Here is a 21,202-nt window from a genome sequence, read left to right as displayed (position 1 = left end):
ATACTAGATGCTACAAATAAGCATGCTGAACTAAATACACAAGCTAAACTGGTGTTAAAATGCCAGATGATGATTACACTATGTTTAATCTGTTGTTCATTGACTTAACCAATCTTATCAAAAAGTCATCAATCAGAGTTCCAAAGTTGACTGTCCACTGTGTATCCAATGGCTTTAAACCCTACATGACGTGTTAGAAAGAACTCACATAGGAATAGAAAGCCATAAGACACAGCTGTGGTTTGATTTGGAAGAAAATGATACAAAATCAGTCTCAGATGCAGGGTGAGAAACCATGCAGTTAGAGCTTAAAGCTTGACAACAAAGAGGAGAAAACAGGGGCAGGTTGCAGACAACAGTCAGGATTTAAAACTCACATTCACATGAATAATTAACCAAAGAAACTGGAACTATTCATCTGAGGCCCGAGGGAGCAAAATGAAACTGTCTTGCGAGTCTTTAGAGTGAAGGAATTATATTTTTCACAGCACAAACTCAAATAAATTGACCCCTACCCGATGCTTGAATCTTCCAGCAATATTCTGCAAGCTGTTCAATTCCCCGGGGTTTTTACAGAATAATCTTTGATTAAAAATGCAGTTTTAAATCAACGTCCACGGGGAAAAGGTGCAATGTTAATCAAAAGGATGTTGTCTCTGAATTCAAAACAGATTACGTAAAGTCTTTCTATATTCTGTAGCAACCCCCTGCTTGACTTCCTCATGCACAAAGGAGATCATTACCTCAGCATTTTAATGCATCTACAGGGCACACAAGGCCCAGCCATTTTTAGCAATGGCCAAAATATTTTTGCAGATATGAAGTTAACATTTTCATGCAGTAGCTCTCTGCCTGTTTAAACAGAGCTCTCATGGTGATGACTCAAGCATTATTAATGCACAGAAAAGCTATGAGCATAATGCTTGATTCATTCATAATCTTTAAACTCTTTAAAGGACCAGTGTGTTGGATTTAGTGGCATCTAGCAGTGAGCTTCCAGATTGCAAACATCCAACATCACTCTCCCCTACCAAGCCTGTACGAAAACCTGTAGTGGCTGGGAGGCCTAATCTAAAATCAGTGTTTTCTTTGTCCATTCTGGGATACTGTAGAAACTTCTGTATTTACTGTAGTGTCTTCCCTTAGAGTTGCCATAGAGTTGTTGTTTACGTTCCGTTTTTGACGTGGGAGAGAAAATAAAAAGAAGTCATGGCTGCTGTTCATTGCACTCTGTCTCCGTGTTGTCTTTAATATTTTCTCTTTAAACACAACTAAGTTACAGAATTGTGGTGTCGAGATGGAGACCCTTTTTATACCCAGCAACCATATCATCTGTCGCTTTGTTTCACTGTGGACATTGGTCATATGCCAATTTGATTGACATCGCCCAACCCCAGGTGCAACATGGTGAACTCAAGCCCTCAGATAGCGCACCAGGCTTTGAAGTCACTTGACATAGTAGCCAACCATTGTAATGACAACATCACATGATGCACTACAACCCAAAAAGACTTTTTCCCCATAGACTTACATTGTGAAAGAAGGAGCTGTAAAACAGTGGATATAATTTTTTGAGTGCTACAACCCCCACGAAATGATAAATTCCAATAAATTTTAAAATTCTAGTTGTCCCACATGATGAAATCATTTTTTTCCGTTCAAGTCAAGGCCCATTTATGCTCCCTTTACATATAAAATTAGACACGGACGATATATAACCGTCACAGCCCACATACTTCTGTTCGTCCTTTACTTTGGCAAGGACGTTAAGCAATACATCCACCAGAGGGCACCGCTCAGAATCAACCCAGAAGGTGAGTTCAAAGTTGCTCAAAGAAGAAGAATCAAAAGTTTCTGACTACAACAAACATGGAAGACGCTGTAATAATGTCCCTCCTGAGAAAGAGGCAAAAGCAGAGGCACGGAGGTGGACTGTGTGCTGTTAAATACAACACAACATGCGAATGGAGAATTTTTTTCACTGCTTATCTGACAGTGAACATCATGTACAATACTATTATACGACTATTTAAAACTTCTTCTACTGCACGGCTACACTGACCCCATGGTCAATTCGGTCCGTTTCTGTAAGCTTTCAAAAAATGTGGAAAAGTACAGACAAAATTAACTGAGAAGACCATCCATATCCATATGCCTGTCTAATGTAAAGCATAAAAGAGCCTTTAGCGGAGAGCTAATCTGGAAGTTAGCCACTTGGCTGAGGGAAGTCTCTAGTGTGCTTGTAGTATAGGCAGAAGCTCCAACGGTGTATCCAGTTCTCCATTATACATCCATGGACGAACTCTGTGGAAGAGTGTGATTATACACTAATAAAAAACATACTTATGAATCTCATATTCTACATCTGCCATATTCTACCATTAAATCAATAAACTTGAATTCATTCAGAATCTTTTCTACACATTGACCCGAAAGACAAGACTGTTCACGCCACAATTTTGAAGCTCTAAACTGTTGGAAGTACTTTGGACCGGATTCAACCCCTCAGTGCGTGGAGACTCAGCACTCCAGCTATGCAGGCCAAATCTGCTCGCCCAGATGTCTGCTCAGAAAACAGTAGCCTTTATAAAAACATGAAAAAATCTCGTGGACAGAGAGGAAGCGGGCTACTACAGAAGACAGAGGAGGCATTTGTTGACATTGTATCAAGTGCAACGCCGAGGTATTTGAGGCACAGAGGGGCCAGGTATTTGTCAGTCAGTGTTTCTTGTGCTTTTGCTGTCTCCAACTCAAACAACAAAAGCCCCATTGAGACAGCCTCTCCTCTTTTTTTTCTTCCTCTGAACAAGCACACAAAGCTTCCTGTACTCTGGTGCAACTGTCCAGCACTGAGAAAACCGCGTCTAGTCGTCTTTGAATGCACCTGTTTCAAGTTGTTCTGGCATCACAAGGGAGTAAAAGCACTTTGTTAGGTATTTTCTTACATTAAACGTAGCTTTTACTAACTTTCATCCTAACTTTATTCTGGTACAGTGAAACCCAGGCTCAACAAACATCAAGCTGTTTACGCACTCAGATGAATCTCCCATTGGCCTTACTTAAGCTGGGATATTCACATGACCTCTGACAGAGATCATTACCTTCTGATCGAGGGGAAAGTGTTTACTCAATCAGCCTTTTCCAGGTCCAAAAAAAGACCAGTGCCACTGAGCTCCAGGGAGCCTGTGCTCATGCATGTCTCAGCATAAATTAGCAAAGCCCCTGTGTCAGACTCTGTCCAGACAAGAAGGTGAATCTCAGCCACAGGGAGGATTAGCTTTAATCCCTAAACATCGTACACGGTCGCTCTCTGCTGGGAGCCAATTCAGGGAATCGTCAGCAACCAGATGTTTTTAATGGCTTTAGATTATGACTTTTTTTTAATATATATGAATGCATTCCAGACAGAAGAGTGCAAGCTTTTCTCCAAGAAATTGGGGATAACAATACATTGAATCACTAATATCCCACTTTAACATTTAGACACTGCTTCTGACTGTAAAGATAAAGATTAAGAGATGCCATGCTCCCTTTTCATTTATTGAAAACACACCTAAGCACCTTCCACTGGCAGACAAGACAACCAAAACACATTGAAACACTGCATACAACACATGAAAGCATCACTAGAGTAGCCTCTTAAATCCTCACTGTCATTCTTCATGAAAACAAACAGCTATCTTGACCGGCACACTTTACACTTCTGCAAGTGACAGTGCATTTAGTGCCGGATACATTCTCATGCTATAAATCTGACTCTTACCTCCTTCTCCCTCTCCTGCGTCCCTCGCTGGAACGGCTATGGCATCCCCTCAGCCTAATACTGTATGGAGAGACAATGGGTAGTGGGGGGGAGGAGTTACTATGTGAGCAGGAGCGAGGAGTGGGGAGACGGAGGGAGTAAAAGCAGAATGAAAACTGAGGGAGAGGGAGAGAGCGTGAGAGGGAGAAAGACTGGAGATCACAATACTCTCAAACCACGAATCTGACGAAACGTTACATGAATGACAATTCTCGAAACCCTCCCCTCTCTCACCCTCCATCCTCAGTTGCGATGTCAGAGAAAACAGCAAACCAGAAATCCCTCTATTCACGTGGGAAATGTAAGGAAAAACAAGAGACTGTGAGAGAATGGGTCCTGGTTTTAAACAAGTCCCTTTCTTTTGGCTTTCTTTGAATGAGTTCTTAAGATTCCAAGTTGGCAGAGCGCCCGTGGGTCCTGGATGGAAAGGGATAAAAGAGGGGCTGAGGTAGGGGGGCTGTCTATTGTGTTTGTTCCCTTCCTTTCAGCCCTGGCACTCCAGTTGATCTTTGCAGCCAGTTGCTGAATATTCCAGTCACTTATTCCTCCTCGGTTGTAAATAGAAAGCTCGCATTTTTTATTGATTTCTGCCTGGATAGACGCTTATTTCATCACCCACTTTGTTTCTGTCATCCTGCACATACACTTTGGCACTTTGGTGTAAGATTTAAAGGCATTTTTCCTGAAAGAAACGATGTAAAGATGCAGAATTACTTTCACTCATCACTTTTAACTGACTAGAAGTGTGTGTTTGTGCAATGTTAGAAATGTAAGTAGAACCATAAAGGGTTTTTTGACTTGACCTCTTAGGATAACTCTTTTTGGTTCATGGTACAACCTTTTTGAAAGGTTCTGCTTGGAACATAGAGGGTTATAACTAGAACCATTTGTGATTGGTCTCACAACCCCCTATAAGAGCTTCTACAGAGAACCCGTCTATGGTGTAATAGTTCCACCCAGTACCCTCTCTGGGGGTTCTGTCCTTAACCATTCCACCCAGGGGGTTCTACCGAGAACCTTTTTAGATGCCAAGGTTTTTATCTTGAACACACCTAGGGGTTCTACTGACAATCTATAAACCAAGAGTTTTATCTAGAACATATTCAGGAAATTCTACCAAGAGCCTTTTAGATTCCAAAGATTTCACCTTGAACACACTTAGGGAGTTCTGCTGGGGACCTTTTTATATTCCAGAGGTTTTATCTAGAACCTACCCAGGGGGCACTACCGAGAACCTTTTTAAATTGCAAGGGTTTTATCTAAAACCCACCAAGGGGGTTCTACTGAGAATCTTTTTAGATGGCAAGGATTTTACCTTGAACACACCTAGGAGGTTCTACTGAGAACCTTTGTGTGTACCAAGGGTTTTATCTAGAACATATTCATTGGATTCTACTGAGAACCTTTTAACCTAGAACACACCATGGGAGTTCTACTAGGGTGCTTTTTATATTCCAAGGGTTTTATCTAGAACCGACCCAGGGGGTTTCTGTCAAGAACACTTTTGTATTCTAATGATTTTCTCTAGAACCCACCAAGGGGGTTCTACTGGGAACTTTCTTATGTTCCGAGAGTTTTTGCTAGGGCCTTCCCAGGGTGTGCTAATGAGAACGCTTTTATTGAGCCTTTCAGGAAGAACCCTTTTGGATCTCTTACTTCTAAGAGTGTGGCTGTATCTGCAGAAATCCTGCCCTCTGCCAATATTTCCTAATTTTCTCATCATTTTCTTGTGATCAGGACACTTCACCAAACCAGACTGTTGGTATTTGACATCTTAGGAATGTTCAGCTGTCTTTCTGGCAAGTTTATGAACAATCCAGATAAATCCTATTGATTCCACCTTCAAGGTAGGACCAGAATAATTACCAAATGAGCAGTGGCTCAGTCAGTCAGCACTGATCTGAAGATCCTGATATCTTTAGAGTCTCTTAGTCTTTGTTTGGGCCTCCCTTTCTGCTGTCTTTGTCCTCCTAACAGTCCATCACGAGTGGAGGGAGAATGCTGTTTTGCCTTGTGAATCTGGGATGAAGACAGCAGGTGCTGTTGCCCCTCTCTGAGCCACATTCACTCGCAGCTTTCTCCCCCCCCACTCCATCCGTTTCCTCTACTAATACACCCTCCTCCTCCTCCTCCTCGTCCTCCTCCTCCTCCCACCCCTGTCTGCCTGTGTGAGGAGAGGGGGGCGGGGGGGTTGGATGGGGAGAATGAGCTACTGTATAATGAAACACACCCAGAGAAAATAAATACAGTTTGCTGAAGGTTTTAATGAGTGACGTCAGAATGGCTGATGTGTGACACGGGAGGCGATCATGTCCTAAAAAAGGTGCAAAAGGATTAATGCAACTGCATCTCTTATCAGTCACCACTGTTCTTCTCACCGCTGCTTGTGTGCTGCATCAGTGCCGCAAGAGAAGCCCTGTTTTCACTCACAGTCAACCCCCCCCCCTCCCCAACTCCTCCACCTCCTCCTCCTCCTTCCCCACCAACCCTCTCCTACCCTCTCCCTCTCTGTCTTCCTCTCCCTTTCCCTCAAATAAACACACAGGCTCGGGTTCATTACTATTCACCAGGTTTCACTAAGACACGCATCATTGCTCTGCTCCCTACAACTGTGTCGGGAGAGGCGGGGGAGAGGAGGAGGACAGGGAGAAGGAGAGGAAAGGGGAAAGCAAGAGACATCTTATGATAGAAAAGAATAAATCACCATTGTGTTTTTCTGTGTCCGGATGTGTGTACAAACATATATTACCAGACAGCTGCATGCATGAGTTGTTCTCTCCTCTGCTGCCTCTGACAGAAAAATCTCCCCGGGAACAAAGCTTGTTCAGTTCTCAATACAGAAATCTGTTTCCCTTTTTCTGTGAGGTTTTTGAATTCATCACTTGCCTTTCATTAAATCCGCCGAGGTCGTACACTCAAATTATTATCTGGGCTGATATACTTTACAAAGCATTCATCCAGGAAAATGGGCACAATGCTTGATTTCTATTCCTGTGTTGGTTGATTCTGAGTGTTCTATAGTCGAGAACTCTCTGTCACATCCATTTCAGGAGAACCGCACCTCACTATGAAACTAATCCTTTGTGACGCTTCTTTTAATTTTACTCTGCAGTCAGCTGTTCTCAGTAGATTACAGAGACGTTCCAAGAAAAGCAAAATTATCAGGTAGGAGAAGATACATTCTCAGAAATAAAAGAACCATAAATCGGTCTTTGGCTTTTCCCCATAGAACTTTTTTTATAGAGGTTTCACTTGAAACCCTACCCTTTCATTTACCTAGAACTCAACATCATGGGCTATAACTAGAACCGTCTGTGAGAGGTTTCACCCAGAAACCCCAATGAGAGGTTCTACAGAGAACACTTCTGTGGTGTAATGGTTCCACCCAGAACCCTCGCTGGGGTTCCACCTTCAAAGGGTGCTAACAAGAACCCACCCATGAGGTTCCACCGACAACCTTTTTATATTCCAAGTGATTTATCTGGAACCCACCTGGGGGGATCTACCAAGAACCCTTTTATATTCAAAGCAATTTATCTAGGACCCACCCAATTCTATCCAGAACCAGCTTAAGAGGTTATATCCAGAACCCTTCTGCACTCTAAGGGTACTAATAAGAACCCACCCATAAGGTTGTACCAGGAACATTTTTAAATTCTGGGGATTTATCTAGAACCCTCCCAGGAGGTTCTACTTAGAACCCTTTTATATTTTATATATGGGTTTCATCTACAACCCACCCCGAGGGTTCTATGAACAACACAATGTTTCATCTAGAACCCACCCCTGATGTTCTATCAAGAACCCTTTTATATTAATGCACAGGGAACCTTTGACAAACCCTTGACAGAAGAGTTCTTCAGGGATCTCAACAATCCTTGAAGAACTCTTTCTTCCAAAAATGGCTCTTTAGATAAAAATAGTTCTTAATGGAACCCCTAGCCTTATGTCTAGTCTAGTCTTATCCAAACAGTTTTGGGTAGAACCTCAGCCCCTCAGGAAGAACCCTTGGAACCCTTGTTTTATAAGAGCGTGTGCCGTGGGGCTAACTTCTTAAAATCATACAGATCTGATAGTTTGGATGAGGTAAACGGTGACAGGGGATTATATCAGTCACAGAAGCTGTGAGTGTCTGTTATTTGCCTTGAGCTGCTGTTCTGATTTGTGAACATGATCCAGAATATTAGGAGACCTTCAAAGATAATAAATTTCTAGCAGCTAACATAAGAATATTAAAACAGAGCGATTCGATTTTCAACAATCTGGCAACCTTTTTTTCTTCTTAGTTCATATTTAAGGTACAGCAGACTCCAGTCTGTAGTAGAGTTTGTTGTACTTGTCAACAGCTTTGTCTGTCTCAAGGTTTCAGACAACAAATGAGTCATCTGTGACAATTTGACAGTATAAAATATGTGTTTCCTGTTTTCTTTCCTGTGTAACAGAGACAGTAAATTGGAACCTGAGTAGGATGTTGAGGATGATCCCTTTGTGTTTTCACAGAAAGTGATGGACAGGTTACTTACGATAAACTAGAGCTGCAATGATTAGTCAATTACCAAAAGTAATTAGCAAATTTAATCCATTCATCATTTGAATCAATTCATCATTTGAGTCATTTTTACAGATGGAATTATAAAAATGCACTAGTTCCAGGCAGCTTCTCAGAATCTGAATATTTTTTTTATAGTTTTCTTAGTCTACTGTGATGTTCACTTATATATCTTTAGTTTACTGTTGTTTATATGTTAGGCTTTATGATGATCATTTTTACTTGCAGCCAGCAGCTCTATATCTTGTTCTGTCAGTCGGTCAGTTGGTCCACTATAATTTCCACATCTTTTGGCAGCCACACTTTTCACCCAAGGGGGCTGAAATTTGTTGTGGAGGTCAAGTGTGTATGTGTGAAGCTGTTCAAGCCAGTAGAGTGCTGCAGGATTGAGTCCTAAAATATCGAAAACAGTTAGAATATTAGCACTTCTTGTTCCCTTGTTTCAAAATCAGTGGATATTTTAAGTGGGTGTCCTATAAAAGGCAGTGGCTACAAGTGGCTAAACGAGACGCCAAAGATTCTTTTGGACATTAAACGTCTTCACACCAAAGTTTATAGCCTAATGTTAGCTTTTTACTTCTGGTGATTGGTGTTCATTTGTCAAGATTATCTTGCTGAACAAAATATTTTTGGATCAGAAAGTTTAGTTGGACACAGCTTATTTTCTGCACAAATACAAAATCCAATGGAAAAATTGGCTTTTTGTGGAGTGAACCAGAGCGATGCTAACTTCCGGGTGGCAGTGGTCTATTGCAAAAAGGTGCATAAAACACCATCTTACAATTGCATGTCTCCTTTATACCTCATGAAGCAGTTGTCGTTGAGACTTGTGGGAGGCATCATTGAACTAAGCAGAACTCCTTTTTCATTGGTGACAGTTTGTGAGGTTGTGTGTCTGTGCATGCATGCGTGTCATCACTTGCTGTCTTACTCTAAACCATGTGAGCCGAACTTGAGTGGCACCTGATTCGTAATATATTCCAGGATTTGTTATAATATTTTAAAGCAGAGCCCAACCTACACATTAAAATCCCCCTGAGAGGAATTAATGTCAGCTTTGCTGCAGCAAAAGAACAAGTTACAACAGTTTTCAGACCAAAGTCTGAAGATGACTACAATCTGGTGTGAAAGGCTCAGCCTTTAGAAGACATGTACTGTAGATTAATATCAATCACAGAAGTTTTTGTATTTTGTGGAAGTTTAAGATGATGTCAGATGGTGCAAGACAAAGTGCAGAGATGCCAACAAAATATTATGCGGCCCCTAATAATCAACTCATGACGAGGCTGATAATAGCCATCACTAACTGCTTTGAGCATTGGACTATAATTAGCCAGTGTAAGGGGGATCACTAGATAGAGCTCCATTCATCCACAGTACAGAACAAGGATTGGCTCACTGAAGCCATTATTTTCAGAGGGCTCCAGATGTGATCGGCTGCAGCACTTTTAGGACTGTAATTCCTCATTGAAGTCTTTGGATAAACATCAACGCTTCTCTGAACTTAAACTCCTATTCACATGATATAAAACCCTCGACTGTTGGAGAATGAGGCTCCGCACTCAGTCCAGTACCGTACAAAACTCAAATGACACTCTGAAAGACTTAATGTGTGCACTTCTGAACAACATTCATAATAACTCATTAATGGTAAGTCGTACTAAAAGATATCTTCTGCAAAGTCAGGTCTTTTTCTCCGGCTTGCCTTCTAGAAATGTCGTTTATTTGTAATGTGCAACAGCTAATTTGTTCTGTTGCACAACTTAATGCCTTTATCCTTCAGCAACAGCCATGGCCAGAGGCATTATGTTTTTGGTTTGTCAACACATCTGTATGGCCATCCGTCCCATTCGCCTGGAGGGAATTTTTTACATATTAGGTAGAAACGTCCACTTGGACTCAAGGATAAACTGATAAAATTTTGGTGTTCAAAGGTTAAGGTGACTCTGACCTCACTGCATGTGATATCTCAGGAACACCTGGAGGGAATTTCATTAAATTTTGCACAAACGTCCACTTGGACTCATGGATGAATTGGACAGAAGACACATTTTTGGGCATAACTGAAGAATTTATACACTAATTATGACAATGAACAGAACAGAAGGGAGATTGTGCCAAAATTTCATATTTGATTGGATACTGAATTAGCAACACTAATCTTGGGTGCCTGTCTTGTGATTGTAAAGATCTATGCTGTGGGGTGAAGATGTGTGTGAAACATCCATGTTTTAGAGTTTGTAGCATCTCTGCATTTTGTTCTCAGTTCAAAAAAATAAATAAAAATATAGAGGAGTCCTCTCAGCCATGTGACTAAACTGAATCAAGCCTTTGTGTCAGGTGACTCCAAACTTCTGAACGGTGGTGTATCTGCAGAGTTTGACACTAGTAAACGGTTTTAACATTAATCTGCTGAAAGGTCAAGTTCGACCTAAAATCTGAGCAACTATGAGCATGATTTTGTGACATTCTCCTTCCAAGATTTTATTGCAAAATAGGCGAGGTTGTCTTGTTTCCAGCAATTAAACTTTCAAAATGAATATTTGCATACTAATAGTCCTTCAATTTTCAGTGATAGATATGGAGTGGAGTCGGTGGAGACGGTTGTTCAGTGTGTGAAACATCCATGTTTTAGAATTTGTAGCTCCTCTGCAGCAGCATTTCACTGGAATCATTGTCAACTCTCATGGCAACAATTTTGTGTTCTATCAGCTTTATTGGCTAAACATGTGAAAATAGACAAGGAGTTTGACTCCTGTGTTTCTCACACACTAATAGACAAACAATAGAACAAGAACAAAGTTCTTAACAAAGTCAAATCAATTTTGTATTCTGAGTCTCCTCACGAAGAACAGTCTGCTCTGTCTCTTCCTGAAGAGGGCTTCAGTGTTGTGAGTCCAGTCATTGTTTTTATTGATTTGGACCCCAAGGTACTTATGTGTCCATGCTCTTGACTTCCTCTTATTGAACTGCAGATGATTGTTGTTGTGCCGTGATGAAGATCTCCATCAGTCCGCTGTACTTCTCTTTAAAAATAGTCTCTGTTTGTCGCATACATGTCAAGTAATAACCTCTGTTTTGAAAAGAAAAGCAAAAAACTTGACTGGTTGGTGAAGACCTACAACCCTGAGAACATAGTTAGGAAACTTTGGCAATCAATGTATTTGCAAAGTCAAAATGTTGACGTCCACTTGAAGCAAATAAAACCTGATTGATGTTTTATTAAGGTAACAGTATGTATAGGTACACACAGCACTTAGTTACAGTATTGGTTCACATTGGTTTGAGTCTGTCTTAGAACAGCAGTCAGGTGCTGTGTGAACACTGAAACAGGCTTTACTTGCTGTAATCATGCCCCCTGTTCATAATAGCCATTAAAATATCCCTTTCTAATGAGCTTTCAGTGAAAATGATGGAAAACAAAATCTGTTGTCTTTTATCTGAATCTGTTATTATGAGGCCTCAGCTCAGTTCACTTCAACTGTACTGGATTTGGCTGCAACACTGTTTTCCGCTGAAGCTCCAGGAGTGTTTGGTGAACTGGAGATCTTCACCCATCCTTACATCAGCACAGGGGTGAGTAGATATTGAGTGAAATTTCATTTTTGGGTGAACTATCGCTTTAATCGATTAATGATTAATCATTAACATCCTTACTCCAAATGTTTTTTGTATTTTTTTCTTTTTCGTTTGTGTGTCTTTCTTTTCATTGGCTTGTTTGTGATCAGATCGCCTGATTGGCTACAAAAATGTAGATGAAAGGTTTGTATATTAATTCAAATTGTACTCAATGTTCAATCATTATTTTGAAAGTAACTAAGTAGATTACTTGAAAATCTACTCATAAAAGTACAAATACCCCAGAAAAATACTTAATTTCAGTAATTTGAGTATTTGTAATTAGTTACTTCCACCTCTTGTAGTTACCTATATAAACATAAATCTTAGCTGACAATGTGGTGCTGTCCTGATAACAATATAGTTTTAGCATTTGCATTTATTAAATAGAAAGGTATTAGACATTAGTAAAATGTTTGTTAACACAGAATACCCATAACACACATAAACACACTCTTTTAAAATAAATAATATACAGTATATATAAAATATAAATAATATGAAATATAAGAATTCTTTAAAAGCATAAAAAGAACAATAATATGCCCAGCCTGGGACATGAATATGATAGGCCTATAAAATTGTTTGTGGAAAGGAAATAGTTTATAAATAAGTAATGATTGCTGAAACTCTAATCATAAAATAAATACAGGCTATAATGAAACCTTTTCTTAATTATTATTTTTTTATATCATGTCCCTGGACACATATTTGAGAATCACTGGCCCGTAGAATTCTCCCTAATCAGTTTTACAGAGATGATTTCACATAAAAGTGAGACTTTCTCTGAGTGATTATTCTTGGATAACTTTTTGATCTCCTCATGTCCAACTTGCTTGATGTCTAAACTGCTGGTTTGGAAGTGCTGAGCCTCGTAGGATGGCACTGTTTTGCCCTGCAGACATGTCTGTTTGCATACCACATATCCTTGGCTCTATTTCGGGCCTGAGGAGATGTGTAGGGGGTGCACTGCAGGGCATTTCCAAGGAGCGACTGGAGAAATGTGGATAGGTGACAGATAAATGTCTTATTGCTGCTCTGAGAGGAGCCTGTGTCGTGTCTACTTCAGCTAATCCTCACTCCACTCGTGTTAATGTATATACTGAATCATGTATGCCTGCCTGGCCTGACAAGTAATAGTACACAAACATATTGTGACTTCCTCCTTCACACAGGCGTTGAAATGTTTATTTTGCTCACTCACATATGATTAAATATACACATCCACAGGCTTGTGAAGGAACACATGGAGCTTTGGAGGTATTAGCATGTAATCCATGTCGTTTACTCTCCTTTTATCATGTATGGCAGCAGGTGCTTTTCTCTGCAGGCTCACTGGACCTTTAAGAAGCACAGTATATAGATAAAGCAAATAGTAGATGTGGGAGAGCAGCAGAGAGAAATCAGATTATGATTCTTGTCACATTGTCCTGGCACAGTCTCGAGTCTCTGATTGAGAGTTGGCTAAATGTCAGCCTATGGAGATGAGACAGAGAGGAGCAAGGCGTCGCTGTTTTTGTCCCCTTTAAACCCTGTTACTGATGTCTGCTCTCTTTATGTGGCCGCCATCAGCAAACCAAGTGTCACACTGAAAAAGAGATGCTGTGTCCTCAGTGTGTTTGAGGGACAGTCGGTATGTTTGTGAAATATTTAACAATAGGGATCATTAGTGTTATAATAAATAATCTATGAATTTGTTGTTTCCTCCATCCTTACACTTCAGTTATGCCTTTTAAAGGGCCATCTAAGTTTTATATGTCTTTAGAGGCAAACCAGAGTGATTTTGCCTTGAATTGTGGATGAATGCAACACTTGTACACCATCTAGTGTTGAAACTGTGTATAGAAAATGCACATAACTGTAAGTTCTCCTCTCCAAAATGTGTGTTGGTACTTTGTTATAGCACCCTCCATGGGCCAGAATCACCAGCACGGGCCCAGCCCTCTGCAGTTTTTAGGCCAACTGTGGCCTGAGACCAACACCAATCACTTTAAGCTCTCTTTGGTGCACACGGTCTCTGATGCAAAGTCTCTCTAATATACATAGCATTCCTGTTGTTCTTGATGATTTTTTTCTTAAAAGCTTATTCAAACTGATTAATCAACTGTCAAAATAGTTGGTGATTAATGTAATAATTGATTAATAATCTGTTAATCGTTGCAGCTCTAAATCTGTTGGTCAGAGTTGTCTCTTTCTGCTCTTTCATTTTTCAGTCTGGTTGAAGAACTGTAAAGTATTTTGTTCTCAATTCTAAAACATCACTTTTTTTTTGCAAACCCATCAAACAAAAGAACATCTGTTTGCAAAGAAATAAAAATATAGAGGAGTCCTCTCAGCCATGTGACTAAACTGAATCAAGCTTTTGTGTCAGGTGACTCCAAACTTTTGAACGGTGGTGTATCTGCAGAGTTTGACACCAGTAAATGGTTTTATCATTCATCTGCTGAAAGGTCAAGTTCAACCTTAAATCTGAGCAACTATGAGCATGATTTTGTGACATTCTCCTTCCAGTATTTTATTGCAAAATAGGCGAGCTTGTCTTGTTTCCAGCAATTAAACTTTAAAATGAATATTTGCATACTAATAGTTTTTCAGTTTTCAGTGACTGATATGGAGTGGAGTCTTTAAACAGAGACGGTTGTTCAGTGTTTACATTTACTTTTATAAAATGTGCAGCAGCTGTCACAGATTTTTAAGCCACTTTTTTGTTCTTTAATTAGCAAACACATGCAGTAGTCCTGCTTCCTCGTAATCTAACCTGTGTAAATAATAAGTTCATTCAAAAACTGATGTCTTACTTCAGTAACTAGAGGCTGCTGTTGATTGTTAACATTCCCTTACACACCTCTAAGATCACGTTAGTTGACAATTACCTGGACAAGCCATCATGTGTTGCTATATCTCCACAAGAGGAAGTGGATGTTAATGAATGCCTTTTGTATAAACACATATATTCAGGGTTTAGTACCTGACCAGCATCTCCACCTTGCAGGACATGTTGGCAAATGAGTGACACAAGCTGAGCTTTGTAGGTTGTGTGATCCTGGCATTCAACACTGTAGAAGGACACACTCACAGGAATATGTGTCATATTGAGTAACTGTTTCAAATATCAGCACAGACAGAGAAGCATGCAGCGTAACATGGATATGCATCATCCTATTTAAAACAGATGAATGTCAGAAGTAGCTAACTGGGTCACTGCCGCAGTGAGATAAACAAAACAAGAAAATAACAGAGAATACTGATAAAATTGGACATTAAAATAATACAGTAAAGTAAACAAAAAGATTAGTGTCATCATCATGCAAGTAGGAAAATGCATACAACTCCTCGTCCTTTTTATGGTCCATCATAAAATGTAAGTTTAAAGATGACTGAATTTTGAGTTTTAATAAGAAGCCTGTATTGGGATGTTCGTAGTTTTCCCACCTTGCCGGAAGCCCATATTTGGCCACAGCCGGCAGAGCCTTACCTCTCCCATGTAATCATTAAAGAGATGAGGTATTAAGTCCTTTCTTTTATTTATAACCCCAGATGCTCAAGTAATAAAACACCATTACTCACTGTTACTCATGACAGAACGTACGTCTTTAAATCCAAAGAACAGTTAAGTTCAAAAGTCCTAAATATCTAAATCATGCCTTGCCTCGCATCTACTAGTTTCTTGGCTGGTTGACATTCACTCTCAAATGGGGTCAAGCTAAACATTGAAGTGTCATATCACACGTATTATGCATCCTCAGTAGCCTTCCTGAACTTTAGACCAGCCCACACACACATTCTGGCTGGGGAAAGAAATTCAATATATTTCAGAGAAATGCTAGAAAAAATAATTCAATTATTATTGAAACTTATCAGTTTGCCAGAGACCTGCATCGCCAAACTTAATAAATAAAGACACTTGAATGAGAAAAGTCATGAGTCTACAGCCATGCTGGTGGATCTCTGAGGCTGTACTGAGTGCTTTGAGCTAAATGCTAACATCAGCGTGCTCACATCAGTAAGACAATGCTAAAATGTTGATGTTTATCGGGTACAATATGATGGTAACCATTACCAACACCTTAATTTCTTAAAACAGATATCTGCATATGAGTGCAGGATTTGTAGGCAAGAGATGAGACTTCAGAAGCGTTTTGCTCTTTTTGCAGTTGGCATGCAGGTAAACAGTCTGTGCAGAGAGCAAAAGAGGTGGACACAGTGGCTGAAATGCTATTTTCTAAACCCATCGGTTATCTTCTGATGACAATTTATCTTTTTATTTATATGCAGAATCATTCATTCATTTGCAGATATCAGTTTATAGAGATTAGTTGGCTGTTGGCAGACAAAGTCTCAAGCTGCTGATTGGACTGTACACAATGACTGGCACAAGGAAGAGGAAGTTTAGGCCCAGATATCTGGTATCTGTATATCTGCTGGCTGCACTGGAAGCCCTGAAACAATGGCCATTGCCTCCAGAGGCTAAATCATCATCAGACAACAGCTTATTGGTCACCTTAATTTAGTATGCTAATATGCTAATATTTGCTAATTAGCACTAAACACAAAGTACAGCTGAGGTTAATGGGAATGTCAGCAGCTTTGCAGGTATTTGATCATAAACTAAAGTACTGGGCAAATTGTTGTTTTGATGTGATGGGGCACTAGACTAAAAGTCAGGGGCGGAGGGCATGAATGTCTGTATCAGATTTCATAGTAATCTGTCCAGTAGTTGTTGACAAACCAAAATGTCAACCTTATTGCAGCGCTGGAGCAAAAAGCAGCTCACTCAAGTCAGTAGGATTCATCATCTGTGGACCGTAAATGTCTGTACAAAATTTATCATGCCAGTCCACCTTGCAGATGTTGAAATATTTTAAAGGCCAGTGATGTGAAATTTGATGTGATGGTGGCTACATGAAAAGTTTAGATCATTAAAGGCAGCAGGATTCATATTCTGGGAACCATGAATGTTTGTCCTAAAGCATGAAAACATTAGCTATCTTGCTGATGAAAAAACAAGCACAAATGTGCAAGATTTAAAATAATCACAGACCTTGACATCAGAAGAAACTGCATCAGAAGAAAGAGAGAGTAAAAATGTCTTGGAAGTTGGAGAGATTTCATAACAAATTGTTAAATGATGTTGCAGTCAAAACTGAACACCTGACTTTAAAATGGTAGAATTATAAATAGAAAATGAGACACATTTTGTCTGCATATTTTAATGACATTTTAAAGCACATGATGTAATTTTTTAGCGCTGCTGGATCATCCAGGTATGAAAGAACAGACAATCTGTCCTCTGCGTCATGGCTTCCTGAATGATACATTTTCCATTGATTGGGATGGAAGTACTGTGACACACATGTTCTGGTAGCATTTCAACGCAGACTTTTTTTTTGCTGCTAATCATTGACAAAATTCAAATGGTCATATTATTGTTGGAAGAATCACCGCTTCACCCATTAACTCAAGAGGACATCCTTTTCAGTTAAGCAATCCAAAGAGAAGGGAGCTAAAGGCTTTAAAAGAGATCAAGAAACTCATTAGACTACAACAAAACCTCACAGAGCTGCTGGCACATACTGACTTTGTAATAGTAGTAAAAAAAAATCCTTGGCAGTCTCTGTTTCACTGAGGTATTTTATTGTGGCCAAGATGTTTGTGGACGAACGGATCGTAACTCTGTTCAAAAGGAATGCCCATCACACACTGACATACTGGAGCGTTTTCTTCAGCTTTGGACTCTGCATCGCTTTCCTTGGACCTACAATTTTGGACTTGCAATGTCAAACGAATTCAACACTTAGTCAGATTACCTGGGTGTTTTTTGCCCAGCAGTTCTGCTTGTTGATCGGCAGCTCTGTCGGTGGTATTTTCAAGAGGACGTAAGTATCATGAACTCACATCTGGACTGTCTTTGCTGAGTTTAGCTGCATTATAAGGTGGCATTGTAACTGTGTATGTCTCTTTTCTTTCTTATAGGTTGTTCAGTGCTCTAGGTGCCTTATTTGTCTCTTCTCTCATCATCTCTATAATATTTGCCATCATCCCTCTGTGCAATAATGTTCTCGTGCTTGCCATCGCCATGGCTGTGTCTGGACTGGCGATGGGCATTATTGACACCATCGCTAACATACAACTCGTGACCATCTATCAGAAGGACTCTGCTGTTTTCTTACAGGTGAAATAGCTTGTAATACCTGTCTCTTATCTGTAGAAGTGCTAATTTAAAGAGCACTGGGAGTGTTTGATTTGTCTTTCTCCACAAATATAGCAAGTTAACAAGGACTTTCTGCACATTATATGCTCAGTAGTCAAGTTATGAGCCAATTATAGAATAAAAAACAGAGTAAGTCATGTCTCTGGCCTTTGTCTTTTTTACAGGCTCTTCATTTCTTCATTGGGTTCGGCGCCCTGGTGAGCCCACTGATTGCAGATCCTTTCCTCTCAGAGTCGGGCTGTGGGAATCACACAGGGAACGGCACTGAGATCATGCATCATTTCAGGAACATGCTGAGAAACAGTCCCATTGCAGCGCACAGTATAAATCAGAGCCACCTGCCCCATGAGGGAGGGGAGGAAGAGGAGTCCACTGTGCACTACGCTTTCTGGATCATGGCACTCATCAATGTAAGACACTGAGCAGATGTGCAGTAGTGGATTTTAAGAGAAGAGTGACGTTTTTCATAGTTTGTTGAAAATGACAAAAGTGAAAAAGCTGACTATTATTTGTGCACCCTCAGCTGCCTGTGCCCCTTGCCGTCCTGTTCCTGATGTATCGGGAGCAGCTCCTCCCATGCTGCCCCAGCGGCACGCCTCGTCTTCTGGACAAAGATGAACTAGCGATGGAGACCCAGCAGGGGGCCGAGGGCGCGGACGTGGAGCAGAAGGAACATGAAGCCGGAGGTAAAGGGGAGGAAGAAGTGATTTTTCTACAGGACCCCTATTTTAGGATGAATAATGCATACTTTGTGGATTTTTTGGTCAGTTTAGATGAAAAAAAGACAATAAATTCCATTTTGTGTGTCACAGTCTGTCATTTGTGACTCTTTGCTCTGTTGTAGGAGGACATGGGGATATCTTTAGCTGCTGTCAGAATGATAACCTGCGCGGGCTGCCAGTATCCTTCTTTATGATTCATATCCTTGGTGGGATGGTGCTCTTCATGACCGATGGTATTGTGGTGAGTGAGGGCTTAAGATAAATAATATGATATGTGTATTCCGCATCAAATTTTATAAACGCATACAAGACCTGTTCCACATAAAACAGAGAATGTAGAGCACATGATAGAATCTGCTTTTCCCTTTCAGGGTGCATACGCCGGCTTTGTGTACACCTACGGAGTGGCACCACCTATGTCACTGCCTCATAAGATAGCAGGTTACCTGGCCAGTATCTTCTGGGCAGCGATCACTGCTGGACGTCTGCTGTCCATTCCTCTCTCGTACCGTTTCCAGCCTGTGAGACTGCTCATGTTCAACATAGTAAGGGCAATAAAACAATAAACACACACCACCCTACCCTAAGCCCCACCCTCATTGATCAATTTTGATATGTCTGTCAAGCTTTCCATTCTGGCACTGCACATATGCAGTTATGCAACACATCACAAAGATACCAGGCCATCAGATACTAACGGTTTAGGTTAGTAAAGCGTCCCAAGTGCAGCAAAATAAGCACCAAAATAAGGAAATACAGGCAGAGGGCAGGGTCTCTGCAGATACAGCCGCCAACACTCACTTCTAGTCCATCATAAATGACGATTGAAAGGGATTAGGTTTATACGATTTTTTTTAGGAAAATGCTGCATATTATACCTTTAACATCAAAACTGATTTTGAAACATTAGTCTTTGATTCTACTGAGAAGTAAGAAGTCGGCCTCTCATTTCTAGCTGATGGCTGTAGATTTTGTCTGCTAAAATGAGGACTCCCAGTAGCATATTTTATAAATGTAGTCGGTGAAAGTGCAGATGAGTGTGAGGTTAACACAGCTAACATTAGCCATGCTACACATGCTGCTGACTTAACAGTTAGGGATTAGAGGAAATAAGTGAAGACCTGAAAATAAAAAATATATGTAGTAGGAGGGTCCCTGCTTCGTCTCTCTATCAGCTATTAGGCTGAAAAACATTTAAGAGCTCCGATGTAGAGAAATGCAAGGCTTGACAGGCCTGTGGCGCCCAGTTACGGTTGCTAAGCTATGATTAGACAGCTGCTGTTCGAAGGAGAGGCTTAGCAGTTGGTCAATTAAGCTGAAAGGTCAAACATGTAGTGATATCAATACTAAATAGCTAATACGACTTTCCTCTTTGTTTTCACAGGCAGGTGCTATTGTTACTGTGTTGATGCTGCTCATTTTCTACACCAGCAGTGTCTTTCTCTTTGTGGGAACCTGTTTATGTGGCCTGTTCCTCAGCAGCATATTCCCCTGTATGCTCGCCTATACCGAAGACATCCTGGATTATCAGGGTAAAATGAAGCGTTTATAGGACATTATAATACTAACACACTAATTGACTTAAAGCAAGGAGAGGGAATGAACCATATGTTTCTTTGTGCAGGGTGTGCAACATCAGTCCTGGTGACAAGTGCAGGGATGGGAGAGATGGTGATGCAGGTTCTGGTTGGCTCAGTAAGTCTGTCTTTGTTCTTATAGAAAAGAACATACAGAATAAGCTTATAATTGCAAAAAAATAACATTTAGATTCATGTTCAGTAGTTTAATGTTTCCATCTCATCCCCAGATTATCCAGACTAAAGGCAGCTACAGCTTCCTGCTGTGCGGAATGATAATCGCCTGCATCGGTTTTATCCTCTTTATTGGCCTCCTGCTGTTCCACCGAATGCACAGAAATTACCTCACAGGTACAGCATCGCCCAGCACGCGCACACACTGCTGCTGAACGTTTTGTTTTCATTCATTTCATACTCATCATGCCCCACTCCCTCCGACTCCCTTCTGCACCCCGACAGGAACGACGAAAAAGTCGACCATGGTGGAGGAGCCGGCGACAGAGCAGAACGGATCAGCCAGAACAGAACAGAAAGAGGAGAGCGCGAGCAGCTGAGAGGAGCAGCAGCAGCTGTGTTTTGTTCTTCACTGGCTACTGTAGGAGATGTATTTTTACAATAATCGCAAATGTTTAACCAAGACTACCAGATGAACTTTGTGAGATATACTTTCATTGTGCTGGAGATATGTGTGGAGGTATTTGCAAGGTAAATAGTGAGCTGCTG

General features: G+C 40.6%; 1 protein-coding gene across 1 annotated transcript; it reads left to right on the top strand.

The window, feature by feature from the left end:
- Nucleotides 1-16,262: 16,262 nt before the first annotated feature.
- Nucleotides 16,263-21,157, top strand: slc60a1b (solute carrier family 60 member 1b). The gene is made up of 10 exons (XM_084719967.1): nucleotides 16,263-17,845; nucleotides 17,943-18,141; nucleotides 18,345-18,590; nucleotides 18,704-18,866; nucleotides 19,025-19,143; nucleotides 19,274-19,447; nucleotides 20,287-20,434; nucleotides 20,527-20,597; nucleotides 20,710-20,830; nucleotides 20,939-21,157. The coding sequence occupies exons 1-10, from the start codon at nucleotides 17,616-17,618 to the stop codon at nucleotides 21,031-21,033; spliced, it is 1,566 nt and encodes a 521-aa protein (XP_084576093.1). The 5' UTR covers nucleotides 16,263-17,615; the 3' UTR covers nucleotides 21,034-21,157.
- The last annotated feature ends 45 nt before the right edge of the window (nucleotides 21,158-21,202 follow it).

The sequence above is a fragment of the Lutjanus erythropterus genome, chromosome 6 (assembly GCF_056507025.1).
Source record: "Lutjanus erythropterus isolate fLutEry1 chromosome 6, fLutEry1.hap2, whole genome shotgun sequence".
Lineage (NCBI taxonomy): Eukaryota > Metazoa > Chordata > Actinopteri > Lutjaniformes > Lutjanidae > Lutjanus > Lutjanus erythropterus.
The sequence above is the reverse complement of the archived record's forward strand: the minus strand, read 5'-3'. Positions and strand labels throughout refer to the sequence as shown.